Source organism: Anolis carolinensis, chromosome 5, assembly GCF_035594765.1.
Source record: "Anolis carolinensis isolate JA03-04 chromosome 5, rAnoCar3.1.pri, whole genome shotgun sequence".
NCBI lineage: Eukaryota > Metazoa > Chordata > Lepidosauria > Squamata > Dactyloidae > Anolis > Anolis carolinensis.
The window spans coordinates 21,948,634-21,971,696 of record NC_085845.1 but is presented as its reverse complement, the minus strand read 5'-3'; the positions used below and the strand labels follow the sequence as shown (position 1 = coordinate 21,971,696).

The following is a 23,063-nucleotide window of genomic DNA, read 5'->3' as shown; positions in this document are numbered from 1 at the left end:
CCCTGGAAGTCTAGCAAAAGCAGAGCTAATTCTTTTCCGAATGAAGCCAAACTTTTTAACCCAATGACACCCCTATTCCCCAGACTCTTGTTGGAAATATCTTGCTTTCAACACACTGATCACCTTTTCTTTTGGAAATCAGCTGCAACCCAGACTCATATTCCAGATATAACTTCAGGAATACTAAAATAACCTGAGATTGAGAATTTGTAGATCAGCACAATTTCAAAGCTCTTGCATGCTGATTCAGGTCTTCCTGAAAGCTATTCCTTGATAGATATGAGGAACAGCTCTTTTTATTTTACAGATGAACTCTAATTGTCAAATTTCACATTTCTGCTTAATTTTCTTTTTAAATCAAGCCTCTACAGAATCCCTTTACAGAATCCATGTCAGAACCCTGGCTGCTGGGCACCAATAACCTTACACAGAGGCCAGTCTCTATCTAATATCTTTATTAAAGAAATATATAAAGGCAATAAAAACAAGTGAAGAATATAGTTCAGAAACAGACCTTTCAAAAGAGGTCAAATATAGTCCAAAAATGTATTGTCCAATAAATGATATTAGAGTTCAAAGTTTTAATCCACTTGACCGAAACACACACTCTTGCCAAGCAATAGTGTGGGGAAATGTCAGAGTCTTAGAAGTCCAATGAAGCTTGACAGCAAGGCTGGAAATAAACTTGATTCTTGACTAGGTCTGTGACTAGAAACAAGGCAAAACGTGAAGCGTGGAACAGGGTCCGTGGTTAAACTGCAAGGCAAGGCAAGGCTCGAAAACTTGATCCGGGAAGCAAGGAACTGGGGTTACGAAGTCCACACACGATCTCTCTCCTGAAGCTGATCAATTGACTCTGCAAAGAATCTCCCGCGACAAACACCTATATTGGGTCTCGTTTTCCCGCCAACAAGTCTCTTTCCCTAGAGAACAAGAAGCGAAACCCAACTCTGTCCAGATGCAAGACTCCTTAGAATTTCCCAATGGAAGCAGGCCTAATCAGTCTGTTGTTTGGCAGCAATCCGTGAACTCCTCCGTTGGGCCTCTCTAACTCCCCTGTCTCTAGAATAAGATTCCTTCCTGGGAAACGGAGGGGAGTTCTGCCCAAGGCCTGTTTTACTGAATTCTTGAGGGCAAACATCAACATCCGGCAGGTGAAGAGACTCCAGCTCTTGTTGAACCGGCGAAAACCCCATCTTCATCTGCCACAATAGCACTAGGAACAGGGCTACAAGGCCCATGAGGCATCACAATCCAAGACATAAGGCAAAATAGGCTGCTGCCATTATACCCATTTGTTTTGCAAGTAGTTTATTCCTGATTTTGATCTTCTTTTTTTCTAAGTTATTTTCCCAATGGAGGGGTTAGCATTGTGATTGTCGTTTCCATAGGGCTTTGTTTTGGGCATCCTTAAGTATAAGGTTGGCAGCACACATGTCTTCATTGATGGTGTCCATCCATCTTTTCTTTAGTAGTCTACGTGGTTGTCGTCCTGCAGTCGCCAAATGTAGTGCCATTTATGTTACTGATGTTGGTTCTCTCTCATGACATGGCCATACCAACATAGTCTTGCTTCCTACATTTTCTTGCTGATCGCTTTTATTCCTAATCTTTGATGGATGTCATCATTTGGCACATGGTCAAGAGGTGTCAATCCAAGTGTCCATCTCAGCATTTTCATTTCTATTGTGTTAAGGGCTTGTTCATGTTTCTTTGTTGCTGGCCAGCACTCTGCACTTCTGCTTTTGATGTTTTATCCAATTGTTGAAGTTGTAACAATGAGAGATACAACTCATGTGAGCTACTCATTTTGTAGCTTGTTGATGTTGTCCTCCTTATATAGAGAAATGAATGCTGCTACATCAAATGAAGGGATATAGGATTTTAGAGCATCTGGGATTGAACAAAAGTCTGCCTATCCCCAAAACTAGAGTAGAAGATCTTTTTAAAATCAAAACAAAACATTGATTTATTTTCAGTGTATAAAAAGAGCATAAAGCTATTTTGTAGATTCATTCAGAAAAAGTCTGTCACTGGGTAGACTCTTCTTATGAGCTGGTCATTGACCATAATAAAGTGAACTTGAACACTGGGTAGACTGTGGATTATGCCAGCCTTACAAAATTACCTAATAGTCTTGTAGTGATTGTTCTACCAATAGTTAGAATGATATACAATATGAAAGCCTGCAAAATAGTCCAGTGTTATTACCCAATGTCCTCCTATGTTTTCTGCAGGGAATGTGTTGACAGGGTCAACTGTAAAGTTGATTGTAGGAGAAGCACAAGTTATTAACCAACTGAGAAGGCTGCAATGTATTTGTGTGGATATATAGCTTGAAGAGAAGTGGAAGCACTTTACTTCCAGAGGCTGGGGATGAGGCTTTTTCCTCTCTCTTTTAATGTAGAGGACTTGGAGCAGAGGCAAAGTGCCTTGTGGCATAACAAGATAATACTGTCATGTATTACAGTAAAAAGTCCAATGCTCAACTTGGCTTTTACTGACTTTTTATTGTATTTCACAGTATAAAATTGCTTCCAGGTTTGTTCACAGAAGAATAGTACAGTAGGCCCTCCACTTTTGCAGCAAAAGTGTGTGTGTGGGTGAGTGGGAGTGAACCATGGGGGAAAAAAACCCTACTGTATAGTTTTTACTCTCCAGTGTGTCTATTATCAACACCCATCAAATGCTGACCATAGAATTGCCCACGAGGACCTACAGATTCTGAGAGAAATGCTCTTTCTAGTAATGTCTAAATCCTTCAACATGACAATATGGTCAACTTCCATCAGACGTTGACCAGAGTCGCAATCGAGGATCCAGGGCCCTTCCAAATAGGCCCTATATCCCATGATCTGATCCGAGGTTTTCTGCTTTAAACCGGATTATATGAGTCCACACTGCCAGATAGTATGGGATAAACAGAAAATCTGGTATGAGATCCTGGGATATAGAGCCCATTTGGAAGGACTCTGAGAGATTCCTAAAGAGAGAATACTAATCAAATCTGGAATAATCAAATACATAGATGTTAAACCCACAAATGTGAGGGCAAGTTATGTAGTTATTTTCCACAACTGAGGCACTGTTTCAGCTAAACATGGACACAGTGGAGAGGACCTGAATTTTGTACCTACAGTAACTGGAACCAAATGATGTTTGTTTCTTTACCTCTGCAATTTCAGTGGCAATTCATCTTACGATGGATTTTTTTACAAAACTATATACAGATGGTATTTAACTACTGAAGGTTGTCAAAAATGTAAAAGGTATGTTCAACTATATGTGGGAAATGTAAGCAAAAAGTAAAAATATAATGTTGGACTCTTTTTTTTTGTAAATAAATGCCCCTCCCAATTATTCCATGCCATGGCGGTTAAAGTAGAAGCAGTGATATACTTGAGAAGGGACCTATGATCTTCCCCCCACTTTCCTTAGAACATTTATGTAAATGTTCAAGTTCCTGCTGTTGGGAATAGAACCATGGCTTAATGGTTAAACCCTTAATTTGCACACAATTCCTTGCACTGCTGCTGCTCAGTTATATAGTCGTCTCCGACTCTTCGTGACCTCATGGACCAGTCCACGCCAGAGCTCCCTGTCGGCTGTCACCGCCCCCAGTTCCTTCAAGGTCAAACCAGTCACTTCAAGGATACCGTCCATCCATCTTCCCCTTGGTCTGCCTCTCTTCCTTTTTCCTTCCATTTTCCCCAGCATCGTGATCTTTTCCAAGCTTTTCTCATGATGTGGCCAAAATACTTCAGCTTTGCCTCTAATATCCTTCCCTCCAGTGAGGGCATTATTTCCTGGAGGATGGACTGGTTGGATCTTCTTGCACAGGCAAAAGAAATATGTACAAAATTGTACATTGTTGGACTTGTACAAGGAGATGATAGCACGAAGGCACTGTTTCTATGCAAAGAACTGGAGGTATTTTAATAGGTTGAAAAGACTGAGACTTCCATGAAACTTTTGATTTATGGCTCACTTCAGTGCCCACTGAGCATAGCAGGAGACACTCTATTAAAATTTGCAGCAGCCCTCACACCTCAATAAGATTGGAATTGTTTGTGTATGATGTACTTAACCAAATCAGAGAGCATTTGTGTTTCCTTCAGGCTTTTGGTTCCAGTGGTAATCTTTATATCACATTGAAGTAATCAGGGAAATGCTGTCAATATGCAACATACTGACTGAAAAGTGCAACTCTTCATAGCAGCCAGCTTCCTAACACAGCTCTGTCTATCAGTCAGAGACTGATTAATGGGCCAGTGTTCTGAGGGAAGAAATCCCATATTAATATTGAGAAATCCTACCACAGGAGTTGCTCATCTGTCAAGTCCATTTTTAATGTATTGAACAAAAAGGCTCAAGAATGAGCTCCAGGGCAACACTATATGTTTCTCAAAGGGGGCCATCTACCATCATTAAAAGAGGTTAAGAAAAAAATAAGAAGAAAAATACTGTCTTTTCCATTAAATTTGAGTTCTCTTTGTGCCACAGAGAATTTCCTTGAACTAATACAGCTTCGTCTGAATTCCAAGTTCAAGAGCAAAGTCTTCTTTCTCCCTTTTAAAAAATTTAAGGTAGACAGAGGATGTAGTAATGTATTTTAATGCAATTTCCATTTACTGAACTATAACAAGTTGATTCTGATCAAATGTGAAACCAGGTTTAAAATATCTCATCTAGGTTGAATAAATGGAAACCTAATTCAACATCTGAAATTTTACAGGGAAAAGGAGGATGCTAATATAGGGTGAGAAGTTAAATTTCCTTTCCCAGTTTTCTCCAACACCCTGACAGCACCTTGAAGCTGATATCCACCATCCCTCCTGCCAGATTCCCCTGTCTCTTGCTTTCTATACTTAAACCTGAGAATAAATCTAATAGAAAGACATATTTATTGACCAGGTGTCTGCTCTATTCATGCAAAAAGGAGCATGAGAATTTAATATGTTCATGTGAATGAGAGTGTTTGACTCTTCCCCCAAAGCTTCCTGAGCATTGCTTCTTCATATACCTTTACTGCCAGATTAGGTGACTTCTCATATGTCAAATGAATTGGAAGAAGGAAAATGGTAAGCATGGTGAGGAGATTGCTGGGGGACTAATGTAGCCCCCCACAGTGGTTTCCTGCTCCCCAGTCTAAAGTAATGAAAACACAGAATGATCTATGGATGGCGGAGGTCATTCCATCAGAGGTAGTTCTAAGTTTAACTTCCAGGAAGGACCAGTAATGGCCACATGCCCACCTAGGATCCCAGATGCATTTCTATTAATTCATTTGCTACTAAATTCTGCACCAAGTCAATGGGAGAAGGAGCACAGCCTTCCTTTCATTTCCCTCATCTGCTCCAACATAATGCTACACTGCTTTGTCTCCTACATTAGAAGCTTAGGAATAGGCAGATACTTTCTACTAAAAATCAGCAAAGTAGACAGTTTGGTTCAAGCAACCATGGCAATACTGGCTGCTTTCCGTCCTTCCATTTATTTGCTGCCTGTCCACCCACAGCAGCAGCAGCAATGATACTTCCCGAGCATCTTACTTCACTGGAGCCTGGGAAAACTAGTAATGACAAGGCCCTGAACCAGAAGAAGAAAGAAATAGAAACCCACCCAAATCCGGAGCTATAAAAGAATATTTTTCTCATCTCATTTTAATTCACAGCAGAGAGCCACACTGACAAGTTGCCTGAAATCCAATACTTGAATATGAACTTCTGACTTTTGAGGTTACATTTCAGGATATTCTGCTTGCAGCTTTAGGATTTAAAAACCTGCTTCAAATCCTTAGAGATTAAATCAGACTCACTAACTATTAAAGTGTTGCTGTGGAAAAGGCAGAAAATAGCATTAATGAAATTTAGCAGAAGTTGCTGTGACTAATGACAAATTAGAGCAATAGAGCCACTTAAGTAAAAGTTAATGAGATATACAAGAGCTGAACTATGCAAAGCTGTTGCTTAACTCATTCTTCTGTTTCTCCAAGAAAGAATTAATATGATAAAGCAGATCTGCACATAGAAATTTTAGATAATAAATTTTGTTCCTCTAAAACTATTTAATTTACTGTCTCACTTTTGAAGAACAAGGAATTCTCTGTTAGGGTTTTTAAGGGGTGAAAGTACAGGCAATTGGTTGAATTAAGCCAGTCGCTTTGAACTGGAAATTTAATAATGTGCTTCAAAACAGAACAAGATCTCCTCTTAAGAAAAACAGGCATTTCCGAGATGAATAGGTTTAGAGTTTATTACTTGCTTAACAAGTAACCCTGAAACTTGTTGAAAAAGTATGTTGAGAAAGTACAAAAATGAGGAAGCCATTTCAGGGGCAGTTATGTAGTTGTCTAAGCAATTGCTGAAATCCTAAGATTTCCTAAGGGGCACAATTTTTATTTTCTACTCAACAGCCCCTTTGTGGAGAGCACTATGTACCCTGGTCAATCAGATACATGTGTAACAACATATGAAGGGAAAACAGCTAGAATGAAAACTTAGAGCTTGTTATCATGCTTATTTTGTGGTGGTGATTATAAAGAAGCTTTGCTTTCCATCCTCACTGCAGTTGCTCTGTTTTTCAACAAAACTGTTCCATTTTGTGAATGGCCTCTTACAATTCAGGAAGAGAGTCAACCTCAAAAAGAAACAGAGGGTTGCTTAGGGGTGCATTATAATCTCTTTGCCACGTATTTTGGAGAAAATCAAAGATGTTTAGATCAGCTCTGGCTTGGATTCCAGTTTGAAAATAGCAAATATTTCCAGAGAACTTAGGCATAATGTAAAATCTAATATATTTTCTACATTATGTGCTTTATCAAACTGAACTTATTACTTATACTATATGGTTTCATATGAGCTTCTGGCTATCTTGTGCTAAATCATAATACTGACTGAAGCTCCTGCCTCCTTTTTTTTGTAAACTCCTTAAGGACTAAGACTTAAAAAGTAGAGTAAAATATTTTAAAAGGAAATAAATGTACAAACATTTTATATGTATGTGCAGTGTTCATGCATGTCCCAAGCTAGAGAAGGTATTGACTTACTGAACTGCTATAAAAATCAACAAGGGGATCACTTGTCTTTTTATCTTACTCTGCACACAGTCCCTATATGAAATTCCCAAGGATCTTTACTTTGGCTTAGGACCTCCTTAGTGGTCTTCTTCAAATAGTTACTCTTGGGTTCATGTGTCAGGCACAGTATCATCACCTATCACCTAGCATTAAAAGATATCACAATCTATTGGATCTTCTGTTTTTTGGCAAGGAAGATTGCTTAGCAAATGTCTCGAGTGCTGTGGCCATTACTCTTCTTGTCTATTTAATGAAAAAAAATTAACAGACACAGTTACCTACACAATGAAGTGATTTTTTTAATCTTTTCTATATATTTTGGTAACATTTCTCAAAAGCAAGTGTCCTTATGTTGCAAAATGTTTCTCCCACAAGCAGTTTAGGATTTAGTTATCTGCCAACCGTACTATGATTGTACAACATTTCTTTTTATAGCAACCCAGTGAGGAAGGTTATATTTTATAGGTGGGAACACAAGGCTGAGAGAAATGGAATTGCCAAATGTAAGTCCACAACCAGCATGGATTTTTGATCAAGTCCAGCCAATTCCAGGTGCAACTATCTCTTGTTTCAGAGCTAACCACTGGTTCTATCAAGTGGAAATGGCAAATCCTTGCACAAAGTTTAAAATGAGTTGAACCCTGCTGGGAAGTTTTGATTTATCTGTTCAAGGGACATGAAAAAAACACAGTGGGATACAGACTTGTTTGTGGTGAGAGGGTAGATGACAAAATCTTGAAATGCGAAGGAAGACCTCCATGTTGATCATTTCACTGAAAGTTTTTACTTTGCACAGATAAGCAGAGATAGTGTTAGAGACAGTGACCTCATGACAATCATAGACTTCTATTACCTTTCAGGATACTACATCTATTCAAGATTGTTTCTTCAAGCTATATATCTAACAAGACAGTTGCTTAGAATAATGGCCATACATGTCTTCAATTGGAACTCTTGGTTTTTATTCTGGTTGTCTGAAACTATATAAAGGTAGCAACTTAAAATAAAAGGAGTACACTAACTCATTTCCACAGCCAACATATTCTAAATAATGTGCCCATTCAACACTACCCAGCCACAAAGTTTATCTGTGAATAAGTCTTCCACTATTGGATCAATATTCAAATGGCATTGCCATTTGAGGAAAGTCAGTCGTATGGGTCTCTCATCACAGAATCAACATTGGCTGGCCATGGATAAGTGTCTTACATAAAGTTAGGACCAGGACTGTACCAAATCAAATTAAAAATGTCAACAGTTGCTATTCCTTCTCTGAAAACTGAGAAGCAGGAAAGCAGGGGATGCACCATCTGAAAAAGTTATGAAAATGTGTAAAGGCCAAGTTGCCTTTCATTTTCAATGTAATAATAATAATAATAATAATAATAATAATAATAATAAAACTTTATTTATACCCCGCCACCATCTCCCCAACGGGGACTCGGGGCGGCTGTAAGAGGCTTAAAAATGTAAGAGGCTTAAAAAGTAGGAAAACTAGCCATGTATCTCAAAGGCAACAACCAATCAGATATATCTCATTCTTGGTTCACAGAGGAAACAACTCCATAAACACAGTAAATGTATCTACCTCTTTAAAGTGGTAATTGGGATTAAGTGGTACAGGCCACTAACACCCCATTTATTTTACTATTCTTCCATGAATTCACATGAGTTGTACCAACCTAATTTTTTTAAATTTTTATCCCATCTTAATCCCAATATGGGACTCAAAGTGACCTTGACAAAGAACTTGTCAGATCTGTTATTTAAAACACATTTTGTAAAACCTACAATCCTAGGATATTATATGAAAGGTGCAGGGATGACTGGATGCTAAAACTTCACATCATTCAGACATAGACATGAAAATCTTGGACAAATCTGAGTTGTGAATTTTCTTATATTTGGGACAACTCCTTGTATAGTTATTTTATTCATTTCATTTCAAGTTTTTAATATCCTGTTTTTCAACCTGAAAGCTTCCAGATTGGATTACAAAGGGTAGATGAGATTACACTCCAAACAATAGAATCCATTAAAAACTAGCAGACAAACAACAAACTCTCAGTAGAACAGCATGTTTTAAAAAGCCCATTAGGGATTATTTGATTTTTAAAAGCCTAGGCAGCAATATGCTCCATTAAAAATTAGCAGAGAAGCTAAAAGTCACAGCAATACATTATGCAATCAAGCAAACAAGCCAACCCAATTTAAGTTAACTTGCAAAATTTTGTGCAAAAGTAGAAGGGGTTCACATCATCCTAAGAAGAAAGATTTGGATCCAGGTCAACGTCCTTCAAGACAGTGTTTCATGCAGAGCCACTATAACACAAAACAATCCAAAACCAGTCAACACCTATCTCCCCTGTCAAGGCAAAAGGAGGATTCAGAATGTATTATGCGGGACCTCATATTTTCCCATGTTCATTGTAGAAAAGTTAGGTCTACCACATAAGGAGTATTTCTATGCACAAAAGTATGAGGAACCTTTTCCCACTGGATGTCTCCATGCTCTTTAAAGGTGCTGAAGTAAATAAACTAACTTCATTTGTTTCTCTTACCTTTATACATGGCAAAATAAGATGATTTTCCCCTCATGAAATTATTAATACTGCAATCCTATACAGGCTGACTCAAAAGGAAGAACTATTGAGAATAATAATATTTATTTTCTGTAATAGTTGGAACCTTGGGCTGTTCCTGGACTCACCAGGTGCTCCCAATTCCAGTTGAAAAAACATATAGCTGAATACAGTCGGTCCTCTGTATCCCGGTACCCATAGATTCAACCATCTACGGCTTGACTTAAGGTTTTGCTTTTGGTTTTTTTAAAAGTCAAAATGGAAAAATCAAGGTTTTGCTTTTGGTTTTTTAAATTTTTATTTTGCCATTTTATATATGGAACACCATTTGACTATGTCAGTGTATAAAATGGAACTTGAACATCCATGGATATTGGTATCCATAGGATGGAGTGGTGGTAGAGTCCTGTAATCAAATCCCAACAGGTACCAATAGCCCACTAGAAACTTATTGTAGCACCAAATTCTCCTTAAAACAAATGTAATCTCTTTATTTCTGGGTATTACAAAAAAAAAAAAACAGCTACTTCAAGTTTTATTTTTGAGGCCTGGTGCATTCTGGGGACTGAACACACAAAATGCAGGATATACAGAACTGCAGCCAAAACAAATATTCTCATTTATCTCTTCTTTCAAATTACTGCAATTAATATGTTAGAAACAATATTACTGTTAAGAATTTAAACTTTCTCCATGGTAACTGCCTTATTTTTTTAAAGGGGGCCAAATTCATTTTTACTACTAACTACTAACGCGCAAGAAGAGAGAAGCCATAAAAAACAACTGGGAGTGGCTCATCGAAGCCGTCAAGGCTAAGGATACAACCACTTTCTGGCGTATTACATCTAACATACAAAGCAGGGATCAAACTGCAGTTGACTCACAAATCTCGCCAGCAAGTTGGGAAGTATACTTTCAAGAACTATACAGGGACACCTATTCGGAAAATGCAGGCAGATATGTATGTCCAAACATATCAATGGAAAGCCTTCCCTCTTGGCCACCGGTGACAACTGCAGAAATAGAGAGACTAGTAGCCCAACTTAAACCAGGAAAGGCACCAGGAGAGGATGCGATCCCGCCCGAGGTCATCAAAAATAATTTGGACTTTTGGTCGCCTATCCTTGCATCTCTATTTACCTGTATCGACAAATACGGCCAAATACCCAAGGACTGGGGGATGGCAGTCATTGTACCCATATATAAAAGAAAAGGGAGGCAGGACGATCCGGCTAATTATAGACCCATTAGCCTCCTTAATACTATTAGCAAAATATATACAAGACATCTGTACTGGAAATTGCTGGACTGGATGGAGCAAGAAAACATACTTGCGGAGGAACAAGCTGGCTTCAGGGAAGGACGGTCCACCATCGACCAGTGCATAGTATTACAGCACCTTATAGAAAAATATACCTCCCAGAGAACATCGTCCCTCTATGCTGCATTTATAGACTTTAGAGCAGCCTTTGACTCTATCTCACGTATCAAGCTATGGGAAAAACTTGGGTCCACTTCAATAGATAAACGACTCCTGCAACTAATACGTTCCCTACATGAAGGGACCACACTGAAAATAAGATGTAGCTCTCAAGGCCACCTTACTAGGGCAGTTGAAACAGAGAAAGGCGTTAAACAGGGATGTACTCTGGCCCCACTATTATTTAACTTTTATATCAACTCCATGGTGGAGCACCTTTACAACTTGGACTACCACCCTCCAAAATTGGCAGAAAGGCACCTATCTATCCTGCTTTACGCTGATGACGCAGTGCTACTATCCAGAACCCAAGTTGGTCTGAAAAGAGCCCTGAGAGCCCTAGCAAAATATTGCAGTGCAGAACAGCTTCACCTTAACTTTCAAAAAACCAAAATTATGGAGTTCGCAAAATGACCCAAGAACCATACATGGAGACTAGATGGACACAACATCGAACAGGTCTCAAGATTTAAATATCTGGGGGTATTCTTTCACTGCACTGGAAATAGAAAAGTACATGCTGATTACGTAGCGGAGACAGCGCAAAAGAGCTCACACACTATCCTAAAGTTTCTCAAGACAGGAGGAGGCCACTATATTCCAGCAGCTCTTAAGCTCTTTGAGGCAAAACCAATAGCACAAATGATGTATGGAGCCCAGCTCGGCCCCTACCCAAACTTTGCCCCTCTGGAGCAGGTACAATCAAAATTTTTAAGATCAACGATGCAAGTCCCCAGATGCGTCTCAAACGCCATCCTGCGTTTAGAAACAGGCCTCGTGAGAGTGGAGGCGAGAGCATGGATAGCCACTCTCAATTACTGGCTGCATCTGTCTCACTCGCCATGTGGCCTTGCCCCGCTAACTCTGAGAGATGAGTTTCAATCCACATGGAACAAGGTAGTAGCAACTAAAATCGCAACTCTAGGCTTCTCTCAAAAACATCTACTAAGCATGGGATGGGACCAAGCTAAGGTCCACATCAGACAACGGATCCTGGATACAGAGCGACAATCTGATTTAGCTTGCTCTCCAGTCTTTAACATTAGTGCAGACAACAGATATACCATCACTCCCATGGCTTATTTAACAAACCTGGAGGTGCCTAATCATCGTAAAGCCTTCACTCTTGCAAGATGTCACGCCCTCCCATCAGCAGTACTGGAGGGGAGGTACCGGAAGACCCCTGCTCTGGAAAGACTATGCCCTTCTGAGTCTGGCCATATCGAAACTATCGAGCACGTGCTCCTCCAGTGTATGTTTTATAGAGATATTAGAATCAATTTCATCACTCCTTGGCTTTTAAAACATCCAGGCCGCACTGAAAGATACTACACCTCTCTGCTGCTCTCAGACTCCTGTTCTGCAATAACCTATAGTGTCGCCAGGTTCTGTGCGGCAGCAATTTCCATCAGACGGACGATGACTGACCCCACAGGGCCTGTAGCCAGAGCAATCTGTTATAACTGAAAGACTGCAAATGCTCCCTCTATCCCCCTCCAGAGGATCGATATTTACTATTAGCTGACCCTGCTAATAGTCTGCTTTTAATTTGTTATTATTATAGTATGTTTTTAACTTGCTCTTTTATCTGACTTTTATGGGAACTGCGATTCCCCTTTCGGGCACCTGTGCCCATTTCTATATATTCTGGTCATAGACCGTAATAAATTGCTACAAATCCCAACAGGTACCAATAGCCCACTAGAAACTTATTGTAGCGCCAAATTCTCCTTAAAACAAATGTAATCTCTTTATTTCTGGGTATTACAAAAAAAAACACAAAAACAGCTACTTCAAGTTTTATTTTTGAGGCCTGGTGCATTCTGGGGACTGAACACACAAAATGCAGGATATACAGAACTGCAGCCAAAACAAATATTCTCATTTATCTCTTCTTTCAAATTACTGCAATTAATATGTTAGAAACAATATTACTGTTAAGAATTTAAACTTTCTCCATGGTAACTGCCTTATTTTTTTAAAGGGGGCCAAATTCATTTTTAGCATAAAATACTATCAGCATGGAGAAATTGTATGTATGCTGCCTGAACTCTGTGGAATTAACTTCTCAATAAGGCTTGATCCCCAATACAAGGACTGCAACATTAAGGGAATTTATCTCTAGCACATCTTCCAATTTAATTAGGAGAATTTGCTATAATTTAGCCATGCTTTTTAAAACAACGTGATCTAATTATTTTAAAACAATCTGTATTTTCTAAGATATTTAAAATAGAATGCCAACAGGTGTAAGACTAAGCCTGCCATTTGTTAACGGTTGCAGGCAAAAAAGAGAAATATTTGGAAAAAACTGCCTGTGGGATGGCAACATAAATAATCCTTGATGCCAGGGTCACAAAACACACAGAGGGAAAGTTTTTTACAGGAGGACTTCTTGCTTTCGTCTCCATAATTAAATTCTGGTTTTGTTTTGCCTTTTAAAAACTTTCCAATGTAAAATTACAAGGGCAATTGTTTATGTTGGTAAAGGTACCACTTAATAAGGAAAAAGAAGGAAAAGCTTACAAAATTCCAGCGTAATAAAGATGAAGACAAGTAGGACAGTGCTATTGAAAACCTTTCTTTAGACTGTTGGGGCGGGGGGGGGGGGGGGGGCTGAACTATAGTTTGAAAAAAATGAATGAATTCCTATACGCACTATACATATCTTATTTGTAGTACAAAAAACATGAAAGAACAATATTTAAAATGAAGAACAATTTTAATCAACATAAATGAAACGTATCAGTATTTCAATAGGAAGCGTGGGCTTGTTTTGTTTGATGAGATAATCAAGTTAATTAGGACTGTTGTTGCCTTCAAGACAATTCAGACTTAGAATGACTCTAAGTCTAAGTTTTGGGACAGGATGGGGCAAATGATCTTGGAGGGCTGCATCCAGCTTACGGGCCTTAGTTTGGGGACCACTGCTCTAAATCATATTTCTTGTCATTTATATGAAATTGTAGCAGTCACCTGTTATAATTGTGGCACTGCAGAAACTATTTGTTCAGATATCACTTTTAGACTTTACTGTACTGCTTGGTTGTTTGAGTCTATTTTAACTATGATCATTTGATTTGATTTCAAGACATATTTTAGTGGGCTGATTGTGATTGTTCACTGAATCATAACAGCATTTGGTTTGGTGTTGTTATTATTTGTTGGGTGCCAATGATCATGATGGCTTTATGTGGAAACCCAGTCTAGAAATATTCTATAAAACAGGAGCAGTTCTAAAAATGGAAAGCTCGGTTAAAAGTAGACAAATGAGGCAATATTTGTTGCAAAAATCATTTAACTACTTGGGCCGTCACTGCAATTATATCCTAACTGCTTATCCCTGGATTTTTAGGCTTCTTGGGAAACAAATCACAGTGGTATGACAGATGTGAAAATATATATGTACACATATTTATGAAACTTTTACTGTTTTTGACATTAAGAGATCTTTATAATTGGGAAAATGGCATTCTTCTGCAAACACAGTCCTAGCATTCTGCAAACTGTGATTAAGAAATTGGGCAACGTAGAGTTATTGCCCCTTCCAGAATTAACTTCATATCTTTCCTGTCAGGATCATCTATTGCTTAGGTACACTTTTACATACATTGATTATGATTTAAGTAGCTCTGCTTTATCTATAAGACCATTTGAGTAGTTCTTGAAATCTAGGTGAATCCTAAGATGATTTCAGACCATAGTTCTAGTTGAAACAATTGGTAGAGCCATAAGACAATTTCAGACCAGAGTTCTAGGTCATGAAATCAGGTTGAATCCTGAGACCATTTCGTAATGCAGTTCTAGTTCATGACAACTTTATAGTTAAAGTTAACTATCAAGAATTCATTCCATATTATAGAAGAATGGAGGAAAGAGAAAAAAGACATGTCCTCCTGAGGCCGGTTTTTCATTTGAAAACTGCTTGGAGCAATGGAACAGATAGCAAGATTCACATGATACTGCTAAATATTGCAAATATGCAAACAGGTTGGTCTTAATCATTTACTCTTGGCCTTAAGAATAACATGGCAAGTCTAGTGGTGCACTTTGCAAAAACAAACAAAAACGATGTATAGGTAGGTTGGGAATCATCCAAAGTCACTGAATGCATGGACTAGCCCAGTTCAAAGATGCAGGAAATACAAGTAATGCATGATAGCAAGAACACATTGCACTGGTCAGATGTGTGGAAACTCATCAGACTTTGTGCAGTTGTGCCTGTGCAAACATGACACGTGATCACTGATGTAAAGTACAACATATAAAACTTACCTATTTTTAGGCTACTGCGCTGCTAAATCCCAAACTCCTATATATCTATGGTTTTATATTATTTTTGTATACTGCCTATAATTTGAAAAAAAAAACCTCACTCTACCATGCTTTTCTGTATCTCGGTATTGGTTAGAACTGACATAACCACCCCAAATTTTAAGAAATTTAAAAAAATCACAGAAGGGGGCAGTTTTTTGGATAGGGAACAAACATCCATAGCTTAAGAAACTTGTGATATAGTGATATTTAGGTATTTTGAATTATACCTATTCCTGAGGCACATTAAGACTGAAAAGGCCCATGCATGCAGAGGCAGAGGAAGGAAACTAGTTTGCTAGACACAATAAATGAGCCAGCTACATCTAACCGATCAAAACACAGACGTCTGGTTTGTTGGTTAAATATAAAGCTTCCAAGTAACGTAGGGTTTAATATTACCATAGTTGTGGTCAGGAAGTCTGACACAGAACAAAATGTCCCACCCTATCAGGAAATCATGAAGCATTTTATGGAGAAGAGCTGGCAGATGTGTGTAAGATCATTTGCTGCCCCATTTGTTAACAGTAAAAGACTCACAATACTAAGGCACTAAGGACGAGGAACTCCCTGTTCCAGTAATACACCTTTAGAACAACATGGACTTTCTTCATGGATGGAGAGGATGCCCACATTTCATTTAAAAATACTGATGCCACTGTGGTAATATGTTCCCACCTCAGGCTTAATAGAAAGGTCACAAAACTTAAAATAAACCAAAATGACTTGGTGCCATGAATTTTATCATACTTTCAAAATGCGTTGGAAGGACACCATCAATGTGTATATTCTGAATTAACATAATTTGCATACTATGATGGGAACCAGAGGTGGATATGAGTCATTTCTACCAAGCATTCCTGCTGTTATGCTTTGGAGCAGTTAACTGGAAAGAGCTTTTTTTTCTGTCTTACTATTTCCTTCTTCCATTTTATTATGCTGGAATACACATAATTCTGGCAGTAGCTGATCGATGCTAGTGGAAATAAAAGACTTATTGCATTCTCCTCTCTTCCCACTTTCCCCAAATAATATTAGATAAGGGAAAACTATATGAATAGTGCATAGTAATCTATATGTGATTTAACATAGTTCTTAAGGTGTGCAGGTTAGAATGTGAAAGTGAGGGGCAAGAGGACAGAGTGCTAAAAACATGTCTTATGTTAGGACCAGTCTTACTATGTCCAGTTCTTTTGCATGTCCAAAATACTTGTTGATTTCCTTGATGGTCTACTTTCCAGAGGTAGAGGCTTAATGATAGGAGTAATGAGAAGAGCATCCAAGAGTGAACGATATGTATTCTGATGGGAGAATCTGGCGAGCATTCAGAAAGAATATGTAAGTAAAACAGCAATTTAAGCAAAATACAGCACCAACTACACATGCTACTGCAGTGACAAGTAATTTTTTTCATTTGAAGCAGAAATAGGTTACGAATAAAAGAACACTTCTTTAAAAAAAGGAGAGCTCCATGGAACGAAAATGGTCCCACAGCCTCAAGGGTTTTGAAATGAGTTGTAATGTTGGTTGCAGTATATAATGCTTGTCAACCTTCAAGGGAAATAATCTGTGCTGCAGCAGAACAAAACCAAGCTCTGGGAAAACAACTTTTCTTGACAGATTTCACCAAGTCTCAACAAATCTCTCAGTGTTTAATTCAAATATTTATTGGAGAGAATATTGTTTTTTGAAATTATGTATTAGTAGCCCCAGTGGCGAAGTGTGTTAAAGCACTGAGCTGCTGAACTTGCAAACCGAAAGGTCCCAGGTTCAAATCCCGGGAGCGGAGTGAGCACCCACTGTTGCTCCAGCTTCTGCCAACCTAGCAGTTCAACAACATGCCAATGTGAGTAGATCAATAGGTGCCGCTCCGGTGGGAAGGCAACAGAGCTTCATGCAGCCATGCCGGCCACATGACCTTGGAGGTGTCTACGGACAACACAGGCTCTTTGGCTTAGAAATGGAGATGAGCACCAACCCCCAGGGTCAGACATGACTGGACTTAATGTCAGGGGAAACCTTTACCTTATTAGGTAAAATTGCAAGCTGAATTTAACCATTCCCAAGCTTTGGCAACAGTGCTCTAGCAAAACAGTTGGTATGTTGTCAAGATTTCAATTTTTTAATGGATTCAGTTATGGTGTAGAGTTTGTGTGGTAGGCCCAAACCTGTATCTTATGATCTGTGTGGCATATACACAACCCATTTTTGGTGGGTTTAGCTGCTCCCACTTACTACTTCCTTTGCAACTTATCACTAAAAACAACAAAAAGCTATCAGTGCTGTCTTCCTTTCTGGATTGCAGATTAGCAATGCTCTATAATGCAAATGAGGCTCTAGGATGCAATTATTCTTGTAATGATACAAACCTAAGTGGTTTCAACAGGATTTGAAGTAAAAGCAAACACAGCCGTAGTACTGTGGATGGGTTCCGGGGGCCTAATGCAATAGCCAAACTCAGCAATGTACACACCTCTAATTTAAATGATTAGAATGATGCACTCAAGTTCTGAAAATCTCAAGGGAATAACTAAGTTTACTGTTTTATGTATGTATAATCAATGTAAGGAATGAGCAACAGTATCTAATATTATATTACTCATGCCATGACAGCTTACACTGTGTATATTTGAAAGAGGCTGTATAAGTGGAGACCATTCTTATGATGCAGATCCAATCATTATTTCAGTCAATGAGGAGGAATAATAGTTATTAGGTACTTTGAGGCTCAGAAAGATGATCCAAGGTACGGAGTCTGTTAAAATCAGCAATTTTGAGTTGTACACGTGTTTGTACTGCACAGGCGTTTTTTCTTCGTAAGGTTCACAGAGATTCAAAGGGTACAACTCAACATCTACCTGGCCCTTATAGCAACAGCAGTAGACACGGCAGCAGCAGCACTATTCCTAACTTGTGATGGTATCACACTTGAAAGTGAAGTTGAAGTTACAGCAGAAAGTGTTAAGCAACTTCCTAATGGATTTTCCAGTGGCAACTTCCTAGCACAGAAAGTTAGAGAGGAAAGTCAAGAAAGTGAAAGTACAGAGAAAGTTATACAAGAAAAATACATTACAATAGTTACTTCAAAGATTATTTGGAAAACATAAAGCTCAATATAGAACACAGACAGAATGATATTTGCATCAACTGCTCCAGAAATTTTGAAATAATTTCCCTGAATTTCAGACTACACGAGGTAGTGCACTAGACATCAGAACCTGAAACCTAGATTTAGACCAGTGGTTCTCAACCTGGGGTTTCCTGATGTTTTTGGCCTACAGCTGTTAGGATTTCTGGGAGTTGAAGGCTAAAAACACCTGGGAACCCCAGGATGAGAACCACTTATTTAGACCAAACTGGTGGACTGTTGCCTTCATACATTGCTGGGTGTATAGGATACTAGACTAAGGGTGCATCTATATTGTATAATAATGCAGTTTGACATCACTGTAACTGCCATGGAGTCATGAGTGTTATAGTTTAACAAGGTATTGTTTCCTTTTTCTCCCAGAGAGCTGGTGGCTCACCAAATGACAAATTTCAGGGTTCCTTAGTGTTGATCTACGGCAATTAATTAAAGTAGTGTCAAACTGCATTAATTCTAATGTGTAGATGCATTCTTAATGGGCATTTGTGTCGTATAAGACAGGATATGCCTATGTCCCCTATATGTCTTTATTCAAATCCAGGATTTATTCTTTTAATGCATCTAAGTCCTTCCCAGTGTAGAAAGATAAAGAGATCTGTAGAATTTTCTACCTCAGGCATGAAAATAGCTTCCTTGGCTCTTAAAATAATGAACCATCACTCTGATAGGAGGAGTAATATTTGCTCATCTGTCTTAGGTTGCAAAATAAGTTGGCTCTTTGTCTTCTTTCTGTAAGGGAATTTGTTCTGACCTCTTGCAAGGGAGGAAGGAAAAAGATATGTTAAAAGGGCTGTTTAAAACTACTGTATATGCTTCTTTCCATATGGAAAAAAACTTGGTGACAGTGGTGGATGGCAAGGAGAGAGGGAGATTTAAAACTTTCTATGTGGGATCTGATGATTTTTTTAACCAGCTTTAATGATCTACTCAGTTTTTAAAAGACTACAATGTACTTCTGGGCTGACAGGTAGTTAAGAATTGGGAAGAAAGAGACTGGTTAAAGGAGTGGGAAAGCTGCTGAGAATAACAATGAAATTGTGTGGAAAACATTTAGGATATTTAGGTGGGGAAAGAAAAAGATCCTTCCTGAACAAATGTTAAACTTCTCAATGGAGTTTCCGGCAGAAGTAGTCCTTTTCTCAAAAAGTCTCAAAAATAGTCATAAAGTCCTTATTTTAAATGATTGATGTTAGTATTTCTTTTTTCCTGAAAAACATCCTTTTATTAATGAATCCCTTTACTAAAGTCCTATTTAGGCCATTGTATGTATTTTATCTAAAGCTGAAAGTACCAAGTGTCAGAAGGTTTTAAAGTGATGGTGGTGATGAATATGAGTTACATGAATGAATCCTGGAGAAAGAAAATCCTGTCCTTTTTAAATGAAAATGTTTTATGAGGATGGGCTGAAGGTAATGCAGAAATGTGGCAAATATATGCATGCAATGAAGAGGAAAAATAGACAGAAATATTAAAGAAGAAACAAAGGTTGTTCTAACAGGGTACGCTACAGCAGTAGTACTCAACCTGTGGCTGCCCAGATGTTTTGGTCTTCAACTCCCAGAAATTCTAACAACTGGTAAACTGGCTGGGATTTCTGGGAGTTGTAGGCCAAAACATTTGGGGAACCACAAGTTAAGAACCACTGCTCTAAAGCCTATGCTGGTGCTGCCAAAAAGTCCTTTAGTTTAGAGGATGAAAGATGGTATACTATCTAGTGCTTTGAGCATTGGACTAGGAGTCTGAAGACCAGGGTACAAAACCTCACTCAGCCATGGAAGTCCACTAAGTGACTTGGGGTAACTCACATTCTCTCATCCTCAAAGAAAGAGGGCTCTGAATAAATCTTGCCAAGAAACATCCATCACTGGCTTGCCTCTGAGTTGCCATAAATAAGAAATGACTTGAAGACATACATCATAAACAACAAATCAGATGAGCCTTGTTTAACTATTTAAATTATGCAAAGGTGGGGATGGCCGCGTTGCTGGCCCACAATTCCAACCATGCGTAGCCAATGATAAGGGACGATCGTGTTGATGTACAGTGCCCCAGTACAGTGTCTCTGGTCTCTTTATTTTCCCAATCAAAGACTAAAAATGAAAGGATTAAAATGCAATAGTTTAATTCTGCAGATGAACTAAGGGGTGGTTGCCAAATTAGCAAAAGCAGAGTACCACACCTGACTGTCATACATCATGGGTTTTATAGTCTCAGATTGACACAAACATGCTCACGTGCAATCAAACTTCTCTTTTCCCACTTTCCTTTCTGTATTTTTCCCTCTCAGGTTATTCTTTAGCTAAGCATCTCTGTATTTCTCTGTTCCTTCTGTTCTGTAAACAATCCTATATTCAATCTTGTAATGGAAAACATTTCCTGTACATTTTCCCTCCTCCCACCTCTGTGGGATTAACCTGATCTCCTCTTCACCTCTCTCCCAAATCTATTGACTTTGTGGTAGGCAACACTTATCTATCCCGAATTCCTTCACTCTTCACTCTTTCTCACTCCCTCCTCCCCTCTCCTTAACCCTTCTCAAATTTCTTCTTTCTTGTAAATTCACTTTACATTTTTGGCCCCAACAATAGGACTTCCAGTTAAATAGTTTCTGAAAGGCCCATGTTGCTTGCTCTTGATTTTATAGCTTTTCCACTTGTTCCTCCATATTGTGGAATCTAAAGAGAGTTTAGTAATCCATACAGGTCTGAATCAGAGTAGCAGTTTCACACTTCTTTCACTTCAACAAATAACAGTCCTCATTACAAATGAACATGGTAACTTTTTATAACATAAGTATCATGAAAATATAACACAGGAATATTTTTTGTTGCATTCAATTTATTTCGGATCTATGGCAGTCCTAAACCAAATCTATCCAACGTTTTTCTTTGCAGGATTTATTCAAAGGTGGTTTGCCACTGCCTTTCTCTAAGTGTGTAACTTTCTCAAGTGTGTCACCAGTGGGTTGCCATGGCCAAGTGGAGATACAAACGTAAGTCTACAGAGTCATAGTCAAGTACTGAAACAGCTACACTACCTTGGCTCCTATACATGTCTGTGACTCTTCGTAGTATAGAAGCTGATTAAATCATCCTTGCCACTTCATCATCTGTCAGTCTTCTATGAAACTATCTTTAGCAACAGAGACTTTATTTCAGAGCATCTTCTACATCATTAGTTTAACCTTTTCCATTAATAGCTTATATGAGATACTAAAAGAAAAATAGCCACCTCCTCATTAAAACAGTAATAAGAGGGAAAATGCATGAGGTTATTTCAAGCAACACCGATATTAAGGAACTATTAAGCCAGATATATTTTCAAGGTTACTGGTCCCATAGGAGAAATAAGTACAGGTGTGGTGGAATCAGTATAACTTTTTAGTATTAAGCTTCAAAGTACTTCATTACAAAAAAAAAAATCCCTGTCTCCAGACTTATATCAATTGAAAAGTCAGACACACATATTTCATTCAGTTTTAACTGAAAAGTCTATTTGTTACTTCTCACTTTTCAAACTTGGTGAAAGTATTATTGCAGTATATATTCCTGTTTTAAGTCAAAAATGTTTGACAAAAATCAATCCAAACAATCTGGGTTGAGGGTTGTGGTATGTCTTTCGGGCTGTGTGGCCATGTTCCAGAAGCATTCTCTCCTGACGTTTCGCCCACATCTATGGCAGGCATCCTCAGAGGTTGTGAGGTATGGAGAAAACTAAGCAAAGAGGTGAATATATATCTGTGGAAAGTCTAGGGTGAGAGAGGTCAGTGTGAATGTGTGTAGTTAATCACTTTAATTAGCATTGAAAAGCTTATCTGCTGTCTTCTTCCTGCCTCTGGGGCATCCTTTGTTTAGAGTCGTTAACTGCCCTAGGTTGATTCATGTCTGGAAGTCCTCTGTTTTCAGAGTATTGCTTTTTATTTACTGTTCTGATTCTTGAGTTTTGTAATACTGGTAGCCAGATTTTGTTCATTTTCATGGTTTCTTCCTTTCTGTTGAAGTTGTCCACATGCTTGTGGATTTCAATGGCTTCTCTGTGTAGTCTGACATGATAGTTGTTAGAATGGTCCAGCATTTTTGTGTTCTCAAATAGTATTCTGTGTCCAGGCTGGTTCATCAAATGCTCTGCTATGGCTGATTTCTCTGGTTGAATTAGTCTGCAGTGCCTTTCATGTTCTTTGACTCTTGTTTGGGCGCTGCGTTTGGTGGTCCCTATGTAGACTTGTCCACAGCTGCATGGTATCCGGTAGACTCCTGCAGAAGAGAGAGGATCCCTCTTGTCCTTCGCTGACCGTAGCATTTGTTGGATTTTCTTCGTGGGTTTGTAGATAGTTTGTGGGTTTGTATCTACAAACCCACGAAGAAAATCCAACAAATGCTACGGTCAGCGAAGGACAAGAGGGATCCTCTCTCTTCTGCAGGAGTCTACCGGATACCATGCAGCTGTGGACAAGTCTACATA

General features: G+C 38.6%; 1 protein-coding gene across 11 annotated transcripts in view; it reads right to left on the bottom strand.

Annotated features, from left to right (window-relative positions):
- pdlim5 (PDZ and LIM domain 5) overlaps positions 1-23,063 on the bottom strand; it is a 166,329-nt gene that overhangs the window by 56,803 nt on the left and 86,463 nt on the right. For 8 of the 11 annotated variants that reach the window (XM_008111057.3, XM_008111059.3, XM_008111058.3 and 5 more), the window contains 2 exons: positions 18,313-18,453; positions 16,634-16,768 (listed from right to left, as the gene is read on the bottom strand). The exons of the other annotated variants lie outside the window; for them this stretch is intronic. In XM_008111057.3, the coding sequence (XP_008109264.1) occupies positions 16,634-16,768; positions 18,313-18,453 (276 nt within the window). The remainder of the gene's footprint in view (positions 1-16,633; positions 16,769-18,312; positions 18,454-23,063) is intronic. 11 annotated transcript variants of the gene reach the window in all.